This window comes from Rhamphochromis sp. 'chilingali' (assembly GCF_963969265.1).
Source record: "Rhamphochromis sp. 'chilingali' genome assembly, chromosome: 1".
Lineage (NCBI taxonomy): Eukaryota > Metazoa > Chordata > Actinopteri > Cichliformes > Cichlidae > Rhamphochromis > Rhamphochromis sp. 'chilingali'.
In genome coordinates this window covers 9,922,201-9,934,482 of record NC_137929.1, presented here as the reverse complement: position 1 = coordinate 9,934,482, position 12,282 = coordinate 9,922,201, and the positions used below count along the sequence as shown (strand labels likewise).

General features: G+C 44.1%; 2 protein-coding genes across 2 annotated transcripts in view; both read right to left on the bottom strand.

Annotated features, from left to right (window-relative positions):
• Positions 1-12,282, bottom strand: part of LOC308403419 (NACHT, LRR and PYD domains-containing protein 12-like) — a 420,441-nt gene that overhangs the window by 357,816 nt on the left and 50,343 nt on the right. Inside the window, exon 6 of the mRNA XM_080892815.1 lies at positions 1,738-1,911. Within this exon, the coding sequence (XP_080748941.1) occupies positions 1,738-1,911 (174 nt within the window). The remainder of the gene's footprint in view (positions 1-1,737; positions 1,912-12,282) is intronic.
• Positions 4,614-6,200, bottom strand: LOC308399658 (uncharacterized protein; the record flags this gene model as incomplete). Its single annotated transcript, XM_080887019.1, has 3 exons — positions 4,614-5,249; positions 5,734-5,810; positions 6,073-6,200. The coding sequence occupies 3 exons, from the start codon at positions 6,198-6,200 to the stop codon at positions 4,903-4,905; spliced, it is 552 nt and encodes a 183-aa protein (XP_080743145.1). The 3' UTR covers positions 4,614-4,902.

Genomic DNA, 12,282 nt, shown 5'->3' with positions numbered 1-12,282 from the left:
ATGACATCACTCCCGCTTTTGGGCAGGACATGGAGGACATATGATAGTTCGCGCTGATGGACGTAGGAAATGTTACAAATAGCTGATCGGATCGGCAAAGCGTGTTTCTGGAATATTATGTTTTTGTTGCTGCAAGTGATTTTTATGCAGTTTTTGCAAAGCTTTATGTGGAAGGAAACTGTGACCGAGGACAAGCTGATGGCATAAGATGTAAGTACAACTCCTCCGGTTTCATATGCAAAAAAATTATTGCGCTAGCTTACGTGGTTGCAGTGTTACCGGGATTTAAAAAGAGTTACTCAAAACAGAGCGTGCCCGCTCCGATCGGCTTTAAAGGGTTAAAGCAGACAAACTACAAGCTCATTTTCATTCCAACAAGTCATCTTCTGACCTGGACTAACAACACTGGTCTCTATGTGCAGCTGGCTGTGAGACCAGTGCTCAGGGAGCGTCTACAAAGTGCAACACTGAAAGAACATCACACACTCATTTGCTTCCATCATCCAACCTGAAGAGGAAACAGACGGCTCCCCTTCAAAGTAAAAGCTGCTCCTTTTGGACACAGTATCAAAGAAAGTCTACAGTATAACATAGAAAAGACAGAACAAAGTTTTGGTTGTTTTTAAATTGTGCAGAAATGAAACTACACTAAGCTCAATTATGTGACAGACATTTCATCCCATGTCAGTTTGGCCTCATCCTGGGCCGGATTATCCAGCACACACTCTGACCACAGGCCCAGGGGCCACGCACAGCTGGGCTCCATCCAAGAGACATGAAACAAACCAACACAATAATAAAAAGCACCATGTGATCTTCTTACATCTTCAAGACAAACATAGTAAAAACATGAGCATATTTGTTTCCTGATAAAATGATGTGACAGGTAGAACAGAGTAAAGTGGTGGTGTTACAGCCTTTCTCCCCTCTGCTGCCGAGGCTGTTAGTCTCTCCCAAACTCAGCTACAGGACTTCCAAATGAATGAAAGCAGCAGAAGTGGCTTTACAAATGAAAGAGGAAGAGGAGAAGAAGAGGAGAGGGAGGCCACCCTGACCATCACTCCAGCTGAAAACATCACACTTCCATTAAAGTTGGTGAGGAAATGTTGAGCAGGATGAGCTGCTGGCTAATCTGGAGGCTGTAGCAGCAGCTCACAGTCACAGTGGATTTCCACTCATGAAAAAGCTCTGGCTGCTTCATTTCTCATCTCATATCAGAGACTTTAAAGCTTCACTGAAGCTGTACTGTGATGCTTCCATATTCCAGTGAGGCCTCCATAATGATTTCAGCTGTTCTGTACACACACTGTGTGCCCTGTATGGCTCAAAGTCTCTGCAGCCTGTTTTTATCTGCTATCATCAGATCTTCATCATCCTCATTCACATCCCTCACACACTCTACAGCCTCATCAGCACTGACTTCATCTTCACTGACTGATGGAGCACAACATGAACCTGTGGAGGCTGAAACACTGTCCTGTCAAACATCTCCCCGTCACCACTCCACTTCTGTCAGCCTTTAAATGAACCCTGCTCAAGTCTGTCACTTCTGTTTGGAGCCAAAAGGAAAAACTGCTGTTCAGTCGTTTGGAAAGACAACATTTCTGAAAGCACTCAAACTTCTTCACATTTGTCTTCAGACACATCCTGAACATGTAGGAACTAAAGAAAGTTTCAAACATCAATCAAAGACCTGAAATATAGAAAAACAACAACAGCCGCAGTCAGTGAACTCACCTCAGAGTCTCCAGTCGACAGTTTGGACTCTCCAGTCCAGCACACAGAAGCTTCACACCTGAATCCTGCAGCTTGTTGTTACTAATGTCCAGCTCTGTCAGATGGGAGGGGTTGGACTTCAGAGCTGAGGCCACAACTTCACAGTGAGACTCTGAGAGTCCACACTGTGTCAGTCTGTGATGATAGAAAAAATAAAATGTGTTATTATAAAAGCAGAAAATCTGCATTATAAACACAGACTGAATATATATGAAGACAAAACAGAGTGAGGTCATAATCTGATGAATCTGCTCTTCACATCTGTGCTTCAGCTCCTCTTACTGTGTTTGACATGACACAACGATTGAGTCTCTCTCAGACCTGCAGACTTTTAATGAGAATCTTTGTTTGGCTTTAATCTGCAGATGAAGGAGGAAGATGGTGTCACATTTAGGCTTCCATAATGTCCACAGTCTGTCACTGAGATCTGATCCAGAGTCAGAGTGAAGACACACATTTGGACTGTTTCCTGTTTTGACTCCAGAACATTTTGAATGAGTTCAGCTCAGTGAAGAGTTCTAGCTGGAAAGATAATCTCTGTTTGCTACCTGCTGTCAGGTACGACTGTTCACGTCCACACGCAGGAAAAACCTGCTGACTGTTACCAAACGGAGCAGAAATCTCATCACTGGACAATAATGATGAATGAACTCAGAGCTGCTGATATCAGATCTGATTTCAGGGGAACTAAACACAGAAATGATTGGCTCATTTGAGCTTTCTGAGCCATTATCTGCTGCTGTGTCGCTAGTTGGCAGAAAATGATTTGTATTCCTGTTCAGGGCTTCAGTGTTTATGAGTCCAGATCCAGGTGACAGCAGGTCAAAATGATGTTACCTGTCTGTGTCCAGCAGCAGACTGTATTCACTTTGAATATTGTTATAACCTGACATGGATCAGTTTGTCTTTGATTGGTTTGTAAATGTCACTGTTTCCATTGGACCTGAGTGACGTACAAAGACAGAGAGGGAGAGAAAGGAGAGAGAGGATGGAGACAGCAAAGAGAGAGCAAACACAAACAGGTGAGAGTGGACAGGTGACCAAGGTCAGCAACCAATCAGAGAGCTTCTGTTTGACCCACAGTCACTGATGATGACTGCACATAACCAAGCAGTGTGTTACTCTGATATCAAATATGGATCCTGCTCTTATAATAATGATGATCAGATGATATTATTGTGTTATTTTGTAGCTGAATACGATGTTTGTGTGATTATCAGTGAAAGAAGCAGTGAGGAGGATGGAGAGAGAGAGAGGACAGAGGGTGAAGTTAGAAACACTAAAAGGATTTTTCATGGATTTCATGGATGATTTGAGTGATTTCCAGCAGGACACTTAAACATGTCAGTGGACGTCCTAAAGAACATATTCACTGATATGAAACGTGTCATTGAACAGGATCAATATCAGTGGAAACATGGTGGAAACAGCTGTGACTGCATGGATGTGACACATTTCAAATCTGTTCTCCACTCTTGGATTTGGGATCCATGGAGCTGCTGCTGAGTCTGTACAATAAAGGAATGGTGTGGAAGGTTGCAGCGTACGGACACAAACACTTTGTGGTTACAATCTGATTTTATTTTCAACATTAAACTACTAACCTACACTGATCAATGATGTTAGTGATCACATCTGGACTCACCCAGCCTTTCTGCAGTTCCTCACAGCTGGAATCAGTCTCTGTCGTCCCCGCTCTGATGTTTTGTACTTCAGCAGGTCCAACTCATCCAGAACCTCCTCTGACATCTGCAGCATGAAGGCCAGAGCTGAGCACTGGATCTCAGAGAGTTCCTTCTCTGATCTGTTCTCTGACTTCAGGAACTCTTGGATCTCCTGAAATAATGAGAGGTGGTTCATCTCCATCAGACAGTGGAAGATGTTGATGCTTCTGTCAGGAGAGATTTTATCACTGTTCATCTCCTTCAGGTTGTTGATGACTCTCTGGATGGTTCCTGGACTGATCTCTGTCTGACCCAGCAGACCTACTAAGAGTCTCTGGTTGGACTCCAGACAGAGGCCATGAAGGAAGCGAACAAACAGGTCCAGGTGGCCATTTTTACTCTGGAGGGATTTATACATGACTCTCCTCAGAAATACATCAAGTGATTGGAGATCTTTGTTATCAAAAAGACTGAAAATCATCTTGATTAAAGATTCTGATTTTAGAAACATCTTCAGCACCTCTGTCTTCCTGCTGGTGTGAAAGTGGAACATGTAGACAGCAGCCAGAAACTCCTGAATGCTCAGATGAACAAAGCAGTAGACTGGTTTCTGGAAGATCACACACTCTCTTTTGAAGATCTCTGTACAAACTCCTGAATACACCGAGGCCTCTGTCACATCCAGACCACACTGCTCCAGGTCTTCTTGGTAGAACATGATGTTTCCTTTCTCCAGATGTTCAAACGCCAGCCTCCCCAGCTTCAGAAGAACTTCCCTGTCAGCCTCCGTCAGCTCCTGTGGACTCGTCTCACGTCCCTCATGGTACTTGTTCTTCTTCCTCTTTGTCTGAAGCAGCAGGAAGTGTGAGTACATGTCAGTCAGGGTCTTGGGCAGCTCTCCTCTCTGCTCTGTAGTCAACATGTGCTCCAGAACTGTAGCAGTGATCCAGCAGAAGACTGGGATACTACACATGATGTGGAGGCTCCTGGATGTCTTCATGTGGGAGATGATTCTGCTGGACAGCTCTTCATCACTGAATCTCCTCCTGAAGTAATCCTCCTTCTGGGCGTCAGTGAAGCCTCGTACTTCTGTTAGCCTGTCAACACATGTAGGAGGGATCTGATTGGCTGCTGCGGGTCGGGAAGTTATCCAGACAAGAGCCGAGAGAAGCAGATTTCCCTGGATGAGGTTTGTCAGCAGCTGGCTGACTGATGACTTCTGTGTGACATCAGACAGCAGCTTCCTGTTGGTGAAATCCAATGAAAGTCTGCTTTCATCCAGGCCGTCAAAGATGAACAAAAGCTGAGAGACAGCCAGCTTCTCTGCTGTAACCTTCTGTAATGTTGGATGGAAAACATGGAGCAGCTCCAGAAGACTGTACTGCTCATCTCTGATCAGGTTCAGCTCCCTGAATGAAAGCAGAACCACCACACTGACATGTTGGTTCTCCAAGCCCTCTGCCTAGTCCAGAGTGAACTTCTGCACTGAGAAGGTTTTTCCAACACCAGCCACGCCATTGGTCAGAACCACTCTGATGGGTCTCTGTTGGTCAGGTAAGGCTTTAAAGATGTCCTGGCACCTGATTGGAGCGTCATGGAGGGCGTCCATCTTGGAAGCTGTCTCCAGCTGCCTCACCTCATGTTGGGTATGAACCTCTTCACTCTGTCCCTCTGTGATGTAGAGCTCAGTGTAGATCCTGTTGAGGAGGGTTCTACTTCCTGTTTCCTCACTTCCTTCAGTCACACGTTCACATCTCCTCCTCAGGCTGATCTTATGTTCATCTAAAACCTCCTGCAGACCAACATCTGCTGAAAGAAAGAAAAACAATGAGACTAAAGAGAAAGAAAACTCTTCAATGTCTGAACAACACAAGAAGTTATTGTGTATATATTTATTTATATTTAGATTTCTTCATACATTCTTATATAGTTCTATATTGTGTATTTTGTTGTACAGTTATTTTATTTTCAACTTTAATTTATATATTTTATCTTATTCTTCCCAGTTAAATTTACCCTTCATTCTAATTTGTGTTGTACAGTTATTTCATTTTTAACCTTAATTTATATTTTATTCCTTCCTAGTTAAATTTACCCTTTTTAATTTTTCATATTTATTTCCTATCTTATTCATAGCCTTTCCTTTTTTGTTTTCTTTAGGTCACGAGCAGTTGTCCAAGCATTTCACTACATATCGTACTGTGTATGACTGTGTACGTGACAAATAAAATTTGAATTTGAAAAGTCCAGTTTTCAGAAATGAGTCCATCAGCAGACAGATGTTCAGTCTTACTTTGTACACAGCTGCTCTGACTGACTGTCTGCAGTCCAGCTCTGCTTCTGGATCTTTCTCCACACTGTGCAGAAGCTCTGATGGTGACACAGAAAAGTCAAAGTGGAGATACTTCTGTCCACCTTTGATTAGACTCATTATAAAAAGGAAAACAAAGTTTGAACACAGTCATGTTTCCAGTTCACCGACTTACATTTATTCCATGGACACTCACTCTAACCTGAACCACAGCTACAACCCAACATTGTTGAGGCCTCATCTCCTCCTTTCCTGACTGTAGAGGTTAAATATGCAACAATCAACAAATAAAAGAATTTGGTTCATTTCAAAGAAACTCACACGGTGACCAAGTAAAGTAACCGTAGTAAAGGAGACAACATCCCGTTGATGGTGGGATTATTTGAAAGATTTGCTTTAGTCACATCACCAAATGCAGTTGAACCACCCGTGGATCCATGTTTGACCATTCTACCACTCTGAGCTCTGCTTTTGAATCATTTCATTATTATCATCATTCATTTATTCATTCTTTGGAGGGGGGCTATTTCCTAATGCCGCCCTAATAAGCTGATGTTCAAGGGGAAATATAACAGAAACTCTTTCAGTGTTATTCATTAATAAATTAACAGATAAACTGTGAAGAAGAAAAAAAACTGAGATTTAAAGGAGAGAGTGAGAAACTTGATCATCCATCCTCATAATACATGTTTATCAGTATCTGCTGTGACCATACTGCAGTAATAACTACAAGTCTACATTTCTGTGACTGTTGATCAATCACAGCAGGAATCTGAGCTCATCTCTGCACACAGAGCAGCTTCAACTCTGGGATAAACTGCTCGCTTCACGTCCTTCTCAGCTCACAGACACTCATCCTGATATTTTCCTTTAACATTTGATGGTATAATTCATCTGAGTTTACACTTTATCTGCATGAATACAGAAAAACAGAGCCAAACACCATAAACCATCAGTTTCACCATGTAGAATATATTGTTGTTTCCTTGCTTTTAATTCAGAGAAAAACTCTGATTTGGATTTTCTCTGTTCTCTTTGCCACAGCCCATCCCAGCAGCAGCTGAAGCAGCTGACTGTCACAACACTGAATAACACTTTAAGAGGAACGTCTTGATGCATTCTCAATCATCCAGGAAAGTAAATCTCCAAAAGTGGATTCTGTTCATCTGGACGTAGCATAAGTGTGTCCCAGCTGGACTTTTGTCAAAGCTGGAACGGCGCCTAAAGAAAGCTCCAGCCGATCCAGGTGAGAAGGACAACCGCTGCCTAAGAGAAAACCTGTAGTGATCCCGTACGTGTCAGGAGTATCGGAGCAGTTGAGATGCATTTTTTCTAAACACCGGGTCTCTGTGGCTTTTAAACCCAAAAACACGCTGCACCAAAAACTGGTCTACCCCAAGGATCGGGTCCCCCGACACAAACAGAGTAACATAGTGTACGCTGTTAAGTGCAGGAGGATTGCCAGGATTTATACATCGGGGAAACCAAACAACCTCTGGCTACAACACAGAAGAGCCACCTCGTCAGGCCAGGACTCTGCAGTCTATTTACACCTACAGGCCAGTGGACACTTTTTCAATGATGAGGATGTAACATCCTGGAGGAACGCTGGTTTGAGGGTGGAGTCAAGTAGGCCATTTAGTGAAAAGGGAAAGACCATCTCTGAAACGAGGAGGGGGCCTAAGGGTACATCTGTCACCATCTTACAATGCTGTGATTGCAGCCATTCCCCAGCTCGCTGTGAATGGTACTCATGACCATTGATCAGTGGTTGTTGATCAATGGTCATGAGAATTTGCATAATTAAGATTAAGGAACTGACCTCCCAGCCCATTGTTCCTTCAGTGGGCTGGTTTCAGTCATTATGTAAATGTCCTGTTTATAAGATTGAAACCTGCAGTCAGGTGAGACTGAAGGAGTCACCTGGATGAGAGACGAAACGTTTCTCCCACAAAACGCTACGAACAGATGAACAGAATCAACTTTTGGAGAACGTTGAATCAGTATTTCAGCTTTATGTCTGTCTCCACGTCGGTTGAGTGTGAAGTGCATATGAGAGCATGAGGGTGGGAATGGATGTTTGTGTCTGTGTGTGCCTGTATGTCTGTGTCTATATGTCAGGTTGGGTATCAGACGCCACCTCTCTGGGGACATCTCAGGCCCTCCAAGGTATGGAGGCCTATCTCCCTATATAAAAAATTCAGGAGACTAATTTTCCATGAAGTATATTTGGGAAACATGTACAATTACTTTTTAATTATTCAATAAATAATGTTTGATTAAAACCTAACTATGAATGTGTTTCAGGGAACGCTGAGGATAACTGCATTGCACCTTGTCCCTGTGTATGAGCCCTTAGTGCGCAGGGAGCCACCAGCCACCCGCACAGTGCAGAGATGGTCAGAGGAGAGCGAGGAGGCTCTTAAGGACTGTTTTGAGTCGACTGTGTGGGAGGTGATCTGTGACGACCACGGAGAGGACATCGACGGCCTTACTACATGCATTACTGACTATATTAATTTCTGTGTGGATAACACCGTACCTACCAGGACTGTACGGTGTTTCTCCAACAACAAACCTTGGATTACCCCAGAAATTAAAGCTGTCCTCAAGCAGAAGAGGAGGGCCTTCAAATCCAAAGACAAAGAGGAGTTGAAAAGGGTGCAGAGAGAGTTGAGGGGACTGATAAGGAATGGGAAGGACAGCTACAGGCAGAAGATGGAGAAACAGCTTCAGCAAAACAACGTTGGTGAAGTCTGGAGAGGCCTCAGAACCATCTCGGGCCACAAACAGCAGAACTCTCTGCCTGGGAGGGATGTGAGATGGGCAAATGAACTGAATCATTTCTTCAACAGATTTGATTCAGCCATGAGGCAGTCTGCAACATCGGCTGCAGACTCACCCACCCCCACTGCTGCTGTTCCACCTCTGACACCTCAGACACTTCACACCTCTTCTATTCACCCTGCTCACTCCCCCCCACCCCCAACAACAGCATCCAATACACACTCAACACAAGGCTCCAGCCTGTCTCTCTCAACCACCCAGGTTAGGAGGGAACTGAGGAGGATTAATGGCAAGAAGGCAGCGGGTCCAGATGGCATCAGCTCGAGGGTCGTCAGGTCCTGCGCGGACCAACTGTGTGGGGTGATGGAGCACCTCTTCAACCTGAGCCTGAGGTTGGGAAGAGTCCCACAGCTCTGGAAAACCTCCTGTGTTGTTCCAGTGCCAAAGACTTCACGCCCCAAGGACCTCAACAGCTATAGGCCGGTGGCTCTGACATCCCACCTGATGAAGACCCTGGAGCGGTTGGTCCTGGCTCAGCTTCGGCGCCTAACAAGCTCATCACTGGACCCACTTCAGTTTGCCTACCAGCCTGGCATTGGAGCGGATGATGCCGTTATTCACCTCCTACATCGTTCCCTCGCTCACCTGGAGACCGCTGGAAGCACTGTGAGAATCATGTTCTTTGATTTCTCCAGTGCCTTCAACACCATTCTTCCCTCGGTTCTGAAGGACAAGCTGGAGAACTCTGGAGTGGACCATCACCTCACTACCTGGATTTTGGACTACCTCACCGACCGACCACAGTATGTGAGGACTCAGGGCTGTGTGTCGGACAGGGTCGTCTGCAGTACGGGGGCCCCACAGGGAACGGTTCTGGCTCCGTTCCTCTTCACCATCTACACTGCAGACTTCTCCCACAACTCCACCCAGTGCTTCCTGCAGAAGTTCTCTGATGACTCTGCAATAGTCGGCCTCATCACTGATGGGGAAGACAAGGAGTACAGAGGTCTGACCCAAGACTTTGTGGACTGGTGCCAGCTGAACTACCTCCAGATCAACGCCAGTAAAACCAAGGAACTGGTGGTAGACTTCCGCAGGCACAAGCATTCTCCACTGCAACCACTGAACATCCAGGGTATGGACATTGAGGCTGTGGACAGCTACAGGTACCTTGGTGTTCATCTGAACAATAGACTTAACTGGAATCATAACTCAGACGCCCTCTACAGGAAAGGGCAGAGCAGGCTGTACTTGCTGCGGAGACTCAGGTCGTTTGGAGTGGAGGGCCCACTCCTGAAGACCTTCTATGACTCTGTGGTGGCTTCTGCTATCTTTTATGGTGTGGTCTGCTGGGGCGGCAGCATCTCTGCTGGGGACAGGAAGAGACTGAACAGGGTGATCCGAAGGGCCAGCTCTGTTCTAGGATGCCCTCTGGACCCAGTGGAGGTGGTGAGTGACAGGAGAATGGTGGCTAAGCTGTCATCCCTGTTGGACAACATCTCCCACCCCATGCAGCAGACTGTGACAGCACTGAGCAGCTCCTTCAGTGGGAGACTGCGGCACCCACGGTGTGGGACGGAGAGATTTCGCAGGTCTTTCCTCCCCACTGCTGTCAGCCTCCACAACAAAGACTTTACCTGAACAAACACACAATCCACACATGTGCAATAACACTAAGTGCAATAATCTTTTCTGGCATCGTTGTATTTTTACTCAGTTGTATATAGCATTTGTATTCTATTTTTATCTTATTGTATATTTTTATTCTATTTTATTCTACTGTATATAGTATATTATTTTTATTCTATTCTGTACAGCTGTGTACTGTATTTATTCTTATCGTATTCTAATTTTTGCTTCATAACTTTTGCACTGTCCACTTCCTGCTGTGACAAAACAAATTTCCCACGTGTGGGACTAATAAAGGTTATCTTATCTTATCTTATTGTTTGCTCCATGTTAGATGCTAATGCTGACCGCAGCATGATTGAAATGGTAAAGCAAAACAAAAGAAAAGAAACACATAAGTCTTAGTATCATTACTTGCCAATCATGATAAAAATGTTGACTAATAGTATTCACCAAACAGAATATGAGTGTTTTATTTTTCCTTTCCAGGTGCAGTGTGAATCTTGCCAAAGATGGGCACATTTTGAATGTGAAAAATATAAAGAGAGCAACGAAGAATATAAATGCAAAAAATGTAAGGAAAACACAGAACAACTTCAAATAAAAACAGCTGTCTTTTCCCCTCCATGTGTGTTTGTATTCTTTGTCAACATTAGATGATTGTGTGCAGGAAGCATGTTTTAATAGTGTGATTTGGCCATCTGAACATGTTACCTAAATAAATCCAAGCAGGAAGCATGTTATTAACGTCCTAGTGAAATAACTCAAAGTTTTGAAGTGATTGGGCCATCTGAACATGCTACCTATATAAATCCAAGCAGGAAGCATGTTTTAATAGTGTCATTGGGCCATCTGAACACGCTACCTATACAACGGAGCCATTAACCACGTAAGGTAGCATATTCTGATAAGGTAGCACGGATTGATAGACAAGACCATAAATTTACACTACGGTAGGATGTTTTGACAGAACACCGGGACAAACTGTGTTCCTTCTCAGCTCAACACGAAATGCGTAATATTTTCTCTGAATACAGAACAATTCAGTTTTTTACGGGACGGTTGGAAACTCTACTAAAATAAAGTTCACTATCAGTAACATCACAGCACCACCCAGCTGTATAGAAACTCCGTCATGCTAGCTAGTAGCAGTACGAGTTATTGTAACTGACTGTAAAAAGTCAGCACAAGGAAAATAAACTCCACCTAAACTTGGTTTATATCTGACCCAGATAGACTGCAGGGCCCTATTTCAAGAAGCCGGTTTAGTGCAAACTCTGAGTAAGTATACCCTGAGTTAACGAAAACTCTGGGTTTTCGGTTTCACAAAGCGAGTTTAGATTAATTCTGACTGAGTTACTATGACACTCCGTGAAGCTAACCTGCTCCCCAGCAGGTTTACTCCAACTAACCCTGACTTTCTCCGCCTCTTTGTCGGAAACCTGACTGTAGGAAGTGTCAGACATGGCGTGCCCCTTCCTTGAAGAGCCAGTAGATGTTGAAGCCCAAATTCTCCGCAGAGCTCTCCGCCGGGAGAGAGTGATTAGAGCGCGTTTGGACATTTTACCATTTCCTGATGATTTTCTGTGTGAACGTTACCGTTTTTCAGCACAATCTATAATTTATTTGAATAACATCCTCAGGCCTAATATTGCTCATGTGACACATTGTGGACATTCTCTCAGTTCTGTACATATTATTTGTATTGCATTTTTTTGCAAACGGGAGCTTTCTGTATAATATTGATGACGCTGAGCACGTTTCCAAGGCTACCGTCTGTCGGGCAGTCAGGAATGTTACAGTTGCACTGAAACGTCTCCTGCACTCGTTTGTGGTGTTCCCCGGTCATAGACCCACAAGATTTATCAAAGAGAGATTCCACAAAATTGCAGGTATCAGGATGAACAAAACTTAATACATGATGTGGTGATACTTGAACTACTACTTAAATTTTACATTCATTTCCAGGGTTCACAGGCGTGATTGGCTGTATAGATGGCACTCACATTCCAATCATTGCTCCTTCAGTAAATGAAGGAGACTATGTGAACAGGAAGTCTTTCCACAGCATTAATGTACAGGTACATAGTTCCCTGTAGCATTTCAAACTAACAA